This window comes from Thamnophis elegans, chromosome 4 (assembly GCF_009769535.1).
Source record: "Thamnophis elegans isolate rThaEle1 chromosome 4, rThaEle1.pri, whole genome shotgun sequence".
Lineage (NCBI taxonomy): Eukaryota > Metazoa > Chordata > Lepidosauria > Squamata > Colubridae > Thamnophis > Thamnophis elegans.
Window position 1 is genome coordinate 42,789,257 of NC_045544.1, and position 15,413 is coordinate 42,804,669.

Here is a 15,413-nt window from a genome sequence, read left to right on the forward strand (position 1 = left end):
AAACACAGATCATAAGCTCTGAAGATGAACATTCCAGAATCCACCATGACACTGATTCCTATCAGAATCCTAGGAGACTGGAATGCTCAGGATCAGATATGTATCTTATACAGACTCCACTATGGGCATAAAGCATATTACCAGTGAATTAGATGGGCATGAAAGTATATTACTAGTGAAGCCAAAGTTATGTTACTAGAATATAGAAAATCCAATCGGCCAGTATTTCAAAAACGTGGCAACTTTAAGATATGAGGACTTCAACTCTCAGAATTCCTCAGCCACCCAGAAGTCCACAAAATTGCCAAGCTTGAAAAACACTGCTATATACGGAACAATCCCTAGGTTATTCAAGACCCAAGTTAATGTAAATTCTACTATACACAGGGAACCTACAGGTAAGTCCTTGATTTATAACTATTTGATTAGTGATTACTTGAAGTTACAATAAAATTGAAAAAAGTAACTTACAACCGTTTCCTTACTTTTACAACTATCACCACATCCTATTAGTCATGTGATCAAAATTCAAATGCTTGGCAACTGGCATGTATTTATGACAGTTGCAGTGTCCCAGGATTATGTGGTTGCCATTTGTGACTTTCTGAGCTGGGGTCCAACAAACAAAGTCAATGGTGGGAACCAAATTTGATTACTGACCATGGCAAAAAAAGGTCATAAAAGTTTGTAAAATTAGGTGCAACAACCACCAATTGTGGTTGTATGTCAAGATCTTCTTGTATAGTGTTTTTTTAAGCGGGTTATATTTAGATTTATTGTGGCATCACCATTTGGGGAGAGGAATCCTTTTTTATTTCTTTTTTTTAAGAGAATAAAGTAGAGCAGTATTTTTTGAACTTTTTCTTTTTGGAAAACTACATTAATTAACTAATTTATCAGACTTTTTTATAATTTTTTTTATTAATTTTATTACAGAAAAAACACAAAAAGAAAAACATCATCTTTCATTACATCTTGTAGAAAGCATATCTATTGGTCACAAGTACATTTCGTGTGTTCTATCCACAATCACATATATTCCATTCAGTTTAAATTGTATATGTTAAAAATTTATATATTTTACTATCACCATACCACCATTTTCATTTAGTTAAGATTTCAAAAACACAGCCACCTGCTGACATTTTTCCCCTTCCCCCAGTTTCAGTCAATCTGCCATGTCTTATATCTTTATAACATATTCTAAGAAAAAAAAAGTCAATTAGTAGGACTTCTAACATTTCCTCTCTCTAACATATCTTTATTATTATTATAGTTAACTAGGGGTTATTTACATTTTTCTCTCCTCTTCTCTCCACAGACGCAAAAAGCAACAATCTCTAAACAACAATCTATTAATATGTGTTAACAAAATGACCATTTAAAATCTAAGATAATCTAAAGAGAAAAAGAAAAATGTTGACATTTCTAGTTTATAATCACCAAAGTATATGTTAACCTTCCCTTTTGTTTTTATAGTTAAAAGACAGGGGAAAAAAACAATTGTTTGCCATTTCTAATCCAAATTAAAATTTCTAGTTGATAATCTCCAAGGTATACATTAACATTCCCTTTTATTATTGTAATTAGAAAAAGACAGCGAAGAAAAAAAAAGAAAACAATTGTTTGCTATTTACGTCACATCACCTCTTATTCTAATCCAAATTATTTATAGCTTCATAACAAGGTCTAAAACACAAATTTATAGGCTTTATCATTTCACCAAATCTCAGTTGCAATTTGCGGCCTAGTTATTTATCCTAATTAAGGTTATCCTTTCATTGTTAATATCATGATATATATATATATATATATATATATATATATATATATATATATATATATATATATATATATATATATAATGTTAGCAAATAAACATTCAATGATAATCTATAAGAGTCTACAAAATACTAAAATCCCTACTTATTAACCATCAAAAATTAGCTAATTTTTATATCAATTGGCATTATCAGCCAGTGTCTTTCCAGTAGCAAAATAATCCTTTCTCTCTTGCCAGCAGTTGTGTCATTTCTCTTATTAGAATCTTTTCAGAGTTTAACATTTCTCTCCGCACTCTGTAGCTTAAACGATCTCTCATGTAGTTTCGTTGCTCTTTAATTGTTATTAATGTAGGCTTAACTTTGGTTATCAAACTTGTTTCTGGATATATTTGTCTTCTTAATTCCATCTTTTTCACTCTTTTTTTCCCTCCTGCATCTTGAAGTTGAAAGAAAGGCTCCACGTTGTCAAAAACACTTTTCCAGCTTCCTTTCTTTTCACTTTCGCTTGTATTTGGTCCATTGATGGATTCATCTGATATCTTATATTTATTTTCTGTGTTTCCATTCCCTTCTTTGGTCTCTGGGGCTCCAACCCCCTCCTCTTTAACTGTAGCACCCCATAAACTGTCCCATTTCTTGTCAAATCTCTTAAGTCCGTCTGCAATATTTTGAAGTCCAACCAGGATGTTTTGGATTATTAGATTTTCTTCCTCTGAATATTGATCCATTTTTCAAAATGCAAAGAAATATAAAGGAAAAAAAATAGGAAAAGGAATCTGCCACTCTAGCCTGTCAAATTTTTAGGAAATGTGTCTGTATTTATTTTAAATCTTAAACACCAATTCTTTCAAAGTTTTTAAAATTGGAGGGTTTTAATTCTTGCTTGTCTTTTCCTTCTCTTGCCAAAATATTTACCAGAAGCACTAACAAAACAGGTTTCGTGCTTTAAGTCTTATCAAGTTTTATAAACGAATTCCAAACCCTTTCATTGCAAGGTCAGTGAAGCCAAGTGAAGCAGAACAAAGGATACCTTGTATCCAAAACAGAAGCAAAGTTCAGACTTTGGCTTCCAGGTGGCAGTTTCAATAATTAGTCAATTGTTATTTTTTGCTTTCCCTTAAATATCTTTCATATAGTTTTAATCAATAGAGGGAAAAATTTGTTGAAGTAAGAGAAGAAGTTTAATTTAGCCAACAACAAAAAAATTAGGATAGTAAAAAGGAAAAAATAGAAAAAAAAAAGATCAGTCCATAGACTACAAGCAGGGAGACAGGAAATGTTGCAATTACTTCAATCCACAAAACATCGTTACTAACTAGAGCAGGAAATCTTCTAATAGCAGTCCAATAAGTGTCAAATTTGCCACTTTATTCTTACTTTGAGGACTAGTTGTTATTATTTTTTTAGGAAAAAAAAGTTTCTTAACACAAACGAGATAATTCCATTCTTCCTTTTGACATTTTCCTGAACATAATCATAATTATTTCTATGATTTGTATACTCGTAAGAGACATATCACTCTGTATAGCTCCAACGATCCACCAGTAAAATAAAGCAATAAATGCAAGTAGTTTTATGTGTAGTGTATTAGCACTATATCCAATCCACTTCAAATTGGTTTTTTCCCCTCCCTTTGGTTTCCCCCACTTATATTATGTCACTGCTGCTAATGAGAGCAGTGAGCTTTGCTTCTGAATCAAGTAACACTTCGTTAGGTTCTGTTGGCAGTGGTTCAAGAATTTTCCTTTAAATGCTGCTAGTGTTGAATGGGGTGTGGAGATGTAGAGTTTGGCTCTACATATTGAGTTAGAAGTCATCAACATTCTGGTATCACATAGGCCAGGAAAAACCCCAAAGTGAGGTTTTAAACAGGCCAGCTTTCCAGTTATTTCCAACTGTTTTGTTCTTTCCAATATACTGAAATGTAAAAAGAAATTAACTAATGAGCAATTCATAATAATTTTGGAAAGAATAGTATTCAGTTAATTGGAGATTTCACAATTATGGTTTACATTCCAGAACATAACTCTGAAGCTCATAATTTGCCTTATGGAAGACCCCTGGTTCTACAAAACAGAAAGTACTGCCTCCTTCACCAGACTAAATATGTAAGCGCATATAGCCAAGACATCTTGATGCCACTATGGAATTCATATACTGTCAACAAATCAGTAAGTTTTTGGATTTATTTATCTTCTGTAAAAAAGATGAAAGTCTATGTGGAAAAAGGATAATATATAAAAAGAGATGTCGGGGAGTAGTAAAGATGGATGCAGAGGTATATATGTGGATAGTGATGGAGACAGAGATACATACTGTAAATCACATCCATGTCATTCTTCATATTGCTGCAGAACATGGGCAAGTTTATTTCAGGTAAAAATTCAGTAGACTGTATCATGTTTATAAGTAATCTTCTTGCTTAATTATATATTTAATTGCATACAGTTGTCTAGTTATATATAAAGTGCATACAGTTCATACAAGAAACCTTGGATTTTTCAATCCCAGGGTGGGATGCCAGAAAGGAATGATTATGCTCAGAAGGTAGAATGTCAAAGTGGTGGAATGATAAAGCCAGGTTTGGGGAGGTTTTAGGCTATATTTTAGGGTTTTTATATAATAGCATCTTCTTTACTGTCTACTGATTGTTGCAATGCTTCATTTGGCAGTACAGTTAGGTTTATCTTGGTTCCCCCAGCTATTTGTCTGAGAATAGATACACAGCAGTGGTGGGTTTCCATTTTTTTTACTACTGGTTTGCTTGTGTGCTTGTGTGATGCTTCTGCACATGCACAGAAGTGTCTGGGCCAGAGGTGGGTTCCGGCAGTCGCTACTTCTGGTACCTCATGGCCGCATAGTGCACGCATGCGCAGTGCAATTAAAATTGTTCTGCGCATGTGCAGAACCAAAAACCAAGATGGCGGAGCCTACAGTGCCACTGAGAGAACAGGTTCAGAGGTGTTGCCGGTTCCAGTGACCCAGGCTGCCAAACCACTACCAGTTCAGATGAACCGGACCGAACCGGGAGCCAGTCCACAGTTATAAAAGTTTTGTAAACAGTCTTTTTTCCCATTAAATTACATTTTTACTCTAGTGGTGCTACTAATTTATATTTCTTTAAGTGAATACAGTTTCAAATGCAGAATTTGGAGCATATCTGATATTGAAAATGTATTATATTGGTGTTATTTCAATTAATTCTCCATGCTATTAAATATGCTATATTTACATTAAATTAAACTAAAAAAATACATGGCAGGGTCCTGCCATCTTCTCCCCCACAGAGGATCAAACCTTCAGGTCTTTTTCCAACACTCTTCTTTCAAACAGAAATCTCCCAGCTTTGAGATCTGATTCTCTTAGCCACAAACCAATTTCTCCCTGCCAGTTTCCAACAGGTTGTACGTAACTGTCAAACTTTATTTTCTCTTGAATTGCTCCGTAGTTCTCTTTCTGGGCCTTCTCATTCCAATCTGAGTTTATTGAGTCTTTAATCAATCTAAACTATATTTTTTTCTGTCTTCCACTCATTTTCAAGTTTCATCTTGAGGGCTCCATTCTACAGCACACAGTGCCAAGGTAATCATAGCCAGCAGTATATTACTGAATGGAAAAATACAACATATACAAATACAGCATTCATTCACCGAATGATTCTGCGGATAGTCCCAAAATGGCACACTGATGTTTAAAGATTGCTTATTTGCATATTCTCTTAAGGTACTTTGGAGTTAAAAGAAAACAGCATGTGTAGGGCAGACATTCAGGAGTGTAGCCTGCTATTTTTGCTGCAGCAATTCCACTGCTGTAGTTAGCCATTCTTTTTTTTTTTAAACCATCCAGTGGTTTGGCAGTCAAAAGCAATGGTGTTATGATAAAGAAAAGAAAAGCAGGCTTCTATTCTGTGTGTAATTATTTTGGCATTCAAGGCAGAGGGACATGCTTTCTCTGTTATTATGTTTTTCTGCCCTCTATATGTACCACTTCTATGCTGTCTGTGTGCAGTGTACCAAACTTTCTAAGAAAATTCATCTGTGAATGTCATTAAGACATTAAGATGAGGATGGATGAAGTAGAGATGACTACTTTTATGTTTTTTAAAAAACAATTCTTTGGGGCAGGGGTGGAGAACTGAAGTTTCTCAGTATAGGTATTTCACCCAAACTGAGTGGGCAAAATTAGGAAGCCGTGGTTCTTTCAACATGCCTTGCAATCCTAAGCATTTCTTGATGGAACTGGGGAAATCTCTTCTCTGTGAGCTTGGAAGTCATCCATCACAGGGGCTGCATTCACAGAATATGCTAAGTTGAATGTGACTGGCTAGCCCCCAACTGCCTGTCTACATCAACTGGCAATGAGATCCCCAAGTTGAGTTAGAGAGGAGATTTTTCTAGCCCGGATTGGAGATATAGTGTTTTAAACTGTATGCACAGCTTTGCAATCTCTGAGCTACTATACCTTCTCCAGGTAGCTGGAGAAAATACTTTAGATTATCTTCCCCATCCTGGCGCCCTTCAGATAGCTGGATCTGAAATTAATATTATTCCCAGATGTTAAAAAAGGCTAAGCTGAATCCTGAATCCTTGGTCTGAATCAAGAGAGATTGCTTCTTCCGCTTCAGAAAATAATGATCTTATTGACATGCAACATATATTCCATGCTAAGGTTGGATTTTTCGTGCTAAGGTTGGATCAGGGTTTCATTTTCCTGGACATTATGAATTAATCTGGTGTTGATATATATTACATATACAGTATATACTGTAGGTCCACATATAGATAGTGTTAAAAGTAAATATACAGTATTTGCATTCTTTTGTTCAGTTTAACATGTTTTACTTATTATTTTTGGATACTTTGATCGAGGAGATATATGTAGCTTTTCTGAGTCTCAAAACAGATGGCATATTTTAATATATCGAAATTGGAGACATTTATTATTATTATGAACCTAAATCAAATACACTGCAGGATAAAAGTCTCTTCAATGAATGTTATAAATACAATTTAAGTTGCTGCCCCAGTGTGATAGGTAACTGGGTGTTTTCAACTTCCCAATTTAGGTTAAAAGAGTGTGACTGGTCTGAAATCACCTGGCTGTTTCATGTATCTAAGAGAGTACCAAATTCTGTCTCTCCCTGTATATTCTTTTGTGTGTGTGTGTGTGTGTGCGTGTGCGTGCATGCGCGCGCACACACACACACACACACACACACAACATGTAATATCAGCCAAGAAAGTTTTTCTGATGTCATGGAGAAGTGAACACAAAGATTTTTCCAAAGCATAAAGCAGCTGTTGTGTCACTCAGCCTTGTTCAATATAATCCAAACAAATTTCCTAGAAAATTGAGCTCTCAATGGAAAACCAGGTACCAACCTTTCTGTGAATTCTAAATATGGTGTCTTTAATGGCAGGTCAAAGGCTTCTTTAATACTTTGAAATTAACAATTGCCTCGTCTAGAATTTTCTTGAGCTGCATTTTAAAGTAACATTGTGAGCCATGTTGAACTCCTAGAGAAGCTGATGAAATGTAGTAAATAAATAAACAAGATGAGGCACCAGGCTTTTGTTATTTTCATCCTACAAACTTTCACCTGTTGCAAACATTCTTAATGTTTTAAACTGCAAAATGATTTAAAGATTTATTTTCCAGTCTAATCAGATGAATATTAAGATGTTTACATATTTTCATGAAAAATACTTCTCAAAATGTATTGATTTATATAAGGGATGAGGCACTAAATAAAAATAATGTTAGGTAAAGAATTAAGCCAATAGGTGGATAGGTCTCAAAAGTTCTGATTAGCTTGGAAGAAACATCCATCTGGGTTCAGTTCCAAGAGGGGAGAAAGACACTGGAAACATGGAGGCTGATTGGAAAGCTGGTTTAATGGAGCAGAACCATTAAGCACATGGGCCTGGTGCAGCTGAACACATGGTGTGGAGAGTGAGTGTTATTTATACCCTCTCTTGGGCTTTGAACTTGAGCTTCCTGTTCCTCTGGCAAGGGCAGGGCTACTGTAGAGGTCATGTACAAATCCTAGGAGTTTGTCTGAGATAAGCTTGGTTGAACTGTGTTGGGTGATGTAATGAAGAGGCTTGTGTTCTGGAAGCGTGTTGGCAATTCCTATTATGGCTTAATAGCTTTGTCCTAGTTTGGATCTTGAATGAGGGCTAATCCTATCAATCTGGAGCTGAGAGCCTTATATTTTGTAGATAGAATGGCCCAGTCTTTCTGGGGCTATTAACAAAGGTGGGGGCTGATTTCCAAGAGATGTTTCTCCTTTTCTCATCCAGGGAGGTATAATATTCTGTCCTTTTAATATTTCCTAGAATATTTCGTTCTTCTGCGAGAGGGGTGGATTTTAATTTTCTACAGAACCAATCCCTTGAATTTTATGAAGCAATATGGAATTGGAGAACCTTGGGGATCATCAAGTGAGGAACTTGATCCAAAGAATTCTGAGCTGAATCAGGCATTTCTATCCATGCTGGGTTCAATCACTCCTTCAAAGTGCTCAAACTCTAAGAAAGAAGCCTTAAAACAGAGGTGTCCAAACTTGGGAACTTTAAGACTTGTGGCCTTCAACTCCCAGAATTCCCTTGAAGTCCAAAAGTCTTAAAGTTCCCAAGTTTGGACACCCCTGTCTTAAACAGTAGACATCTAACACTGAAATAAGTAATTTGTTGTGTATGTTAATTCCCTCAAAATTTGTTTGGTTCATGGTACTGATCAAAAAAACATGAGGGTGGGAAGATATGGTGAGACCATGATTGTGTCAGCATGGGGATTCTGCAATGGATGGCTGCTCTGCGGCTGCGCGAGGAAGATGGCTGCTCGAGCTTTTTGCTCGGCTGGAAAGCAAGCCGAAATTGTTCAAAACGCAAGACCTTTATTCGGCGGGATTTTGGAGGAGATCCTTTGACCAGCCTGGAGAGGTAACGTTCATCTGAAACATTGCCCTGTCGGCTCTGAGATGGGCCTCGGCGTACTTGGCAGCTGTGGCGTGCTCGGCTTCGGCGTGCTCGGCTTTGCAGACGCCCCCCCCTATGCGGATGGCGGCCCATGAGAAATACTGCCCTGGAGGCTTGGGGACGGGCAGCGGCGTGTCTGGCGGTTGCGGGCGGCTTCAGCTTCGTGGACAGCTTCACAGATGGCGCCCCCCTCCTCTTCACGGACGGCAGCCCCCAGCGTGAATTAAGCTGGGGACAGTGCTAGCAGAGTTTGGGTCAATTAATACTTTGTGCACTATTGTAGAGAGTGCTTGGGGGGGACTGAAGAGGCCTGAAGAGTGCCGGGACTGTGCTGCGACTGTGAAACGGAGGGTTACAGCTGCTCTGGGCCATCATTGCTGTGGTTGCCTCCGTTTTGAATTACTATTTAAATCACCTGACTGAACTGCCATTCCATATTGTTAAGCGGAACTGCTGAGCCTGCGGAAAGAGCTAGGGACGGCTTTGTCTGCCCCCTGGCCAACGTTTTTTCTTTGTCTCTGCTAAGACCGCAGAGAGGACTTGAGAGGATTGAGCGCCCCACCTACAGGAGAATCGATCCTCGGGAGACTGCCAGAATTGGTTCACCTGACTGCTCGGATGCTGGAGCCTGGAAGAGCTGGCTGAGGGGATTCAACCTACTGAGACTGCCATTGGTCACTACGGGGGTGGCTGTTGGAGGCCTGTCTTGGGGGGACCCGACCCCCTTCTATTGCCTGACCCTTCAACCACTGGTGTGCTGCTGCAGGGGCAGGCTAGGGACAGGGTTAGGGTTAGTGCTAGGTTTAGTTAGGGTTAGTGTTAGTTAGGGTCAGTGCAAGGGTTAGGTGTAAGACTAGGGTTAGATTTGCTGAGGGTCAGGTTTAGTGTTAGGGTCAGGGTAGGGTTAAGTTTAGGACTTAGATTAGGGCCAATTAGGGTTAGGCTTAGGGTTAGGCTTAGGGGGAGGTGGGGGGGTGGGGTTGCTAGCCTGATGACCTGCCGGTCTGCTGCCGCCGTCTGAGAGCATGGCAGCTCAGCTAAGAGTGGGGTTTCCTCCCCCCCTCCGCCATCGGTTCTAGTTTTTAGCATTGTGGGAGCAGTCCTCTGGCATCCCCTGCTCCTGGAGGAAGCTGTGTTTTGATCCTGGCTAGTTGTGGCTCATGGCTGGCTCTGTGATAACTGCTGCCTATGGCCTGCTTGCCTTCCAGCTATTCCTCCCCCTATCATCGGGGAGCGAATTGGGACTTATGACTCTGTTGCCGGCCCTTGTGGGTCCCCCGTTTATGCCCTTCCCGGTCACCTTTCATCTCCATTCCGTCAGAGAGAGAGGGCAATGGACAAAGAGCACGTGGCTGAGGAGTTTACTTCCCCCTCCAGTTGTGGTCATTTTACTGTGTTGCAGACTTTTGGACCCTACCCCTTTATGGGAGAAGATCGAGACATCAACTCCTCCTTACACACTAGAACAATTTTGAGCTAATTTTTTGCTTTGGTACTACTGCACAGCTTTTAAATTCTTTGTATAGTGAGTGCTTGGTATGAGTGTGGTTGATTGAATGTACCCACTTTTTAACTATATTGTTGTTACTCTGTTTTTAAATTGTCTGTGGGGATTGTCTGATAGTATGGTTGTGTATGTCTGAGTAGGCTGGGACCATTGCAGGGCACCTCCTGCACTGAGTGCCTTGCAGAAGTGTCAGGGGGGCCTATGCCTAATCCCAGCCTTGGAATGTCTGATTCGAAGGGCCTACCAGGGAATGTGGGGGCCAGGGGGGAGGGAGGAGGGACCATGGACACAGGAGTGGGCCGGAACATTAAGGTCATAACTGGGAGGGGCAGATATGGCGGGGACTTTAGGGCGAGCCATTACCAGGGAAGGAGGGTTCGCTACGTCACAGAGATCCCTCCTTCCGGCCCTATCAGTCCCACTCCAAGGCCAGATGGCGTGAGTAGTCAGGACCCTGGTCTCAGGCTGTTGTTGCTAAATGCCAGGTCTGTGGTTCACAAGGCTCCCCTCGTCCAGGACCTAATTTTAGACGAGAGGGCAGACCTGGCATGTATTACTGAAACCTGGCTGGGCCCGGAGGGAGGAGTCCCCCTCACTGAAATGTGCCCAGAGGGTTTTCAGGTTCTTCATCAGCCACGACCCCAGAGAAGGGGTGGGGGAGTGGCCATTGTTATCCGAGAGTCTTTAGTACCTCATAGGATCCCTGCTCTGGAGCTTGTCGGGTGTGAGTCCTTACTGGTGAAGTTGGACCTTGAGGGTCAAGTGGGCTTGTTGTTAAGGTACTTGCCTCCCAACAGCATGACAACAGCTCTCCCCTCGCTCCTCGAGTCAGTAGTCGAGCTGGCAGTTGAGTTCCCCAGGCTTATGGTGCTGGGGGACTTCAATTTGCCTTCGCTCGGCGAGCACTCTGATGGAGCGCAGGAGTTCATGGCTTCCATGACAGCCATGGGCTTGACCCAAGTAATTCGGGGCCCGACTCACTCAGCAGGTCACACGCTCGACCTCGTATTCCTCTTGGAGCAGTGGAGTTGTGATCTTGGTTTGAGGGGTAGTGAGATCTTGCCCCTGTCATGGTCAGACCACTTCCTACTGAGGCTTGACTTTCGGAGGCCAATCCCCCACTGTAGGGAGGAGGAACTGATTAGGTGGTTCCACCCCAGGTGCCTTATGGACCCTCAGGGCTTTCAGACGGTGCTTGGCGTTGTACCTGATACTCTCGTCCACTGTCCGGTGGAGGCCTTGGTCGCTGCTTGGAACTCAGCAGCGTCGGAGGCTCTTAACCGGATTGCCCCTTTATGGCCTATCCGAGGCAGTGGATCCAGGAGGGCTCCTTGGTTCACTGAGGAACTCCAGGAGATGAAACGCCAAAAGAGACGCCTAGAGTGCCGCTGGAGGTCCAGTAAGTCCGAGTCAGACCGAGCACTGTTAAAAGCCTGCATCAGAGCTTACCTCCTGGCAATTCAGACTTCTAAAAACACATATATTGCCGCTCTGATTGCATCCACTAAGTTGCGCCCAGCCACCTTGTTCAGAATAACCCGCTCCCTCCTGAAAGGGAGGGATGCGGGCAACCCTTTATGAAGTAGAGCTGAGGAGTTTGTCCAATTTCTCGCGGATAAAGTTGCTCGACTTCGGACAGACCTGGACTCAAATTGCATAGAGCCAGCTGAGGTACCGGGGGAGGGTCTTGAGCGGCATCTATGGATTTATTTTCAACTTGTTACTCCTGAGGAAGTGGACAAGGCCATGGGAGCAGTGAGTGCCTCCACGTGTGTGCTGGACCCGTGCCCCTCCTGGCTAGTCACAAACAGCAGGGAGGTGACATGGGGCTGGATAGTTACCGTCTCCCCTCGGGAGGGTTTCTTCCCCCCCTAAGGGGGTGGTGGTGAGACCCCTCCTGAAGAAGTCGTCTTTGGATCCAGCCATTCTAAATAACTATCGTCCAGTCTCCAACCTCCCCTTTGTTGGGAAGGTTGTTGAGAAAGTGGTGGCCTCTCAGCTCCGGCGGTCCTTGGATGAAACCAATTATCTAGACTCCTTTCAGTCTGGATTCAGGCCTGGCTACAGCATGGAAACTGCTTTGGTCGCACTGACCGATGATCTCTGGAGAGCCAGGGATGGGGGCCATGCCTCCGTCCTAGTGCTCCTTGACCTCTCAGCCGCCTTCGATACCATCGACCATGGTATCCTTCTGCGACGGTTGCGAGAGGTGGGGATGGGAGGCACCGTCCTTCAGTGGTTCTCCTCCTACCTCTCGGAAAGGTCTCAGTCGGTGTTGGTTGGAAGGCAGAGGTCCACCCCTAAGTATGGGGTGCTGCAGGGATCGGTCCTGTCACCCCTCCTGTTTAACATCTACATGAAGCCGCTGGGTGAGATCATTCGATGGCACGGGATAAAATATCACCAGTATGCGGACGATACACAGTTGTATCTGTCCGCCCCGTGCCAACTCAGCGAAGTGGTTGACGTGATGTGTCAGTGCCTGGAGGCTGTTAGGGTCTGGATGGGGGTAAACAAGCTTGCACTCAATCCTGACAAGACTGAGTGGCTTGTGTTTTTCCCTCCCAATAATTGGCCATGTATTCCATCTCTCAGGCTGGGGGGTGAAATTATATGCCCCTCAGACAGGATTCGCAATTTGGGAGTCCTCCTGGACCCACAGCTGATTTTAGAACATCATTTATCGGCTGTGACCAGGGGGGCATTTGCCCAGGTTCGCCTGGTGCACCAATTGCGTCCCTACCTGAACCAGGAGGGTCTCACAACAGTCACTCACACCCTTGTGACCTCAAGACTGGACTACTGTAATGCGCTCTACATGGGGCAGCCCTTGAAGAGCATTCGGAGACTTCAGCTTGTCCAGAATGCAGCTGCACGAGCGATTGTGGGTGCACCTCGGTACACCCACGTTACACCTATCCTCCGCGAGCTGCACTGGCTGCCTATCGCTCTCCGGATGCGCTTCAAGGTGCTAGTCATCACTTATAAAGCCCTACATGGTATTTGACCTGGGTACTTGAGAGACCGCCTTCTGCCAATTACCTCCCAAAGACCTATTAGATCCCACAGACTAGGCCTCCTCCGAATTCATCCGCCGGCCAATGCCGATTGTCGACCACACAGAGGAGGGCCTTCTCTGTGGCTGCTCCGGCCCTCTGGAATGATCTCCCCATGGAGATCCGGACCCTCCCCACCCTTCAGGCTTTCCGCAAAGCCGTCAAGACCTGGCTATTTCGACAGGCCTGGGGCTGATGAGTTCCCATCCCCACTCGAATTGTGTGACTGTTGACAGCTTTTAAATTGTTTCCGTATTTTGTTGTTTGTCTTTTGCTTTTTTGCTTTCTGTATTGTTCCCTTCCCTTCCGGTTTGTTAGCTGCCCTGAGTCTCTCCAGGAATAGGGCGGCATACAAGTTTAATAAACCTTGAACCTTGACCCAGCTTGAACATGCAACTCAGATGGTATCAAAACAGGAGATCCCTGACTTTTTCTTCTTCTTCAATCTTAGCTCCTTAAAATGTTGGTTATATCTGTATCTTCTTTTTTGTCTTTTCTCAGATGGTCTTTTTCTCTTTCTACTTCGCCTGGAGAAATTCAGCAGAACATTTCAACCTTAAAATAAACCATTTGTTAAATAAATAGCTTGTCTGTTTTAAAAAATCTTCAGCCAACTGCTTAAACAATAGTACAACTCACCTTATCCATAAGGGTTAACAAATGTTTAATGACCTGATCTGGCATTTGATTAAATAGCTCGAGTAATAATCTGAACTGGTTTCAGAAAATATAAAAGTCAGCCTTCAGCACATTATTATAAGCCGGTGGGTTTGCAACAGGGACGCTCCCCAGATTTCCTGATTGTGATTTAAACACAAACATTTTGTCTTTGAGGGAAAAGCAGTAATTTTTAAGAGGGGAAGAATTTGGTTGTACCAAACCATCAACTTCTCCCACACAGAAACACACAAATATTTTCTTCCTCCTTTCCACCCACTAACAGATACACATTCCAAAAGATAAACTTTTCCCACTCAAAGTTAAAAATAATATTTACCCTGGTAATTCCATGTTTAGAAAAATTTCTAAATTATCCTAACATTCATCACATTAAAGGACTAAGTGGACTTGATACAAAGATTTTACCGTAGAATGAATCTTTTTTTTAAAGAAAAAAGAAAAATGAAAGTTTGCTTCGTGAGACAGAGAAATGGTTTTGGGGAGAAAAAAATCTTTAACCTTTTCCCTCTCACTAATTTACTTGCACTGTTCCAGAAATACATTTGCTCGGTTCACCGACAAAAGGGCGAACGACAAAACCGCGCCCGACTAAACCGCGGTGACAGAAGCGCGCTGTAAAACTAAACCTAATGCTAAACCTAACGCTAACCCTAACGCTAACCCTAACGCTAACCCTAAACCTAACCCTTACCTTAAGTTAAAGCACCCTTCTGTCTCCGCGCTGTTGTTGCTGCGCTGTTGTCGCCGCGCTGATGATGTCATGGTTTTAGCGACGCAGTTTAGTCGGGCACGGTTTTGTCGTTCGCCCTTTTGTCGAGTCACGCATTTGCTCCCCTTTTCTCCATTCTGAAGCAATTTTATATTATTCTTTTGCCATTAGCAAAATAAAATAAAAACGGTAATATATCTTAGGTGCATCTTCATTTGTTGATTTCAGTTCATTTGTTGCTGTTTACTATCCTGAATTGTCTGTTTTGAATCAGAAGGGGGATAAAACAAACAAACAAAAATATCATATTCACTACTACAAGATGGCTAAATTGTGTGTAGAAATAAATATCACTGGCTTTATAAAATGTGCAAAAACATTTAAAATGGTAATACAATTGATTGTGTATAAAAATGAAGAAGGCAACCAGATCAACAGGATATATTTCTCTGGTTCAAGGAGTTTGTTGACTGTTTCCATTTTATGACTTATTATTTACATCCTGTGACACTTTTAGAAAAAGTGGCTGAAAGATGACCAAGAGGTCAGAGCAGCTGTTTCCAAATACTGTACTTAAAGTCCCACAAAATACAAATAAATTATGCCTCTTGGTGCATTGATTATAGTTCCCTTTGGAAGTAGGTTCTTTTTACAAGAGATGGTAACTGTCCTTTTCCTCCAAGAAAAACCTTCTGT

The 15,413-nt window shown here is 41.8% G+C and overlaps 1 protein-coding gene across 1 annotated transcript in view; it reads left to right on the forward strand.

The window, feature by feature from the left end:
• ENPP3 (ectonucleotide pyrophosphatase/phosphodiesterase 3) overlaps positions 1 to 15,413 on the forward strand; it is a 71,459-nt gene that overhangs the window by 44,104 nt on the left and 11,942 nt on the right. Inside the window, exon 18 of the mRNA XM_032216203.1 lies at positions 3,804 to 3,955. Within this exon, the coding sequence (XP_032072094.1) occupies positions 3,804 to 3,955 (152 nt within the window). The remainder of the gene's footprint in view (positions 1 to 3,803; positions 3,956 to 15,413) is intronic.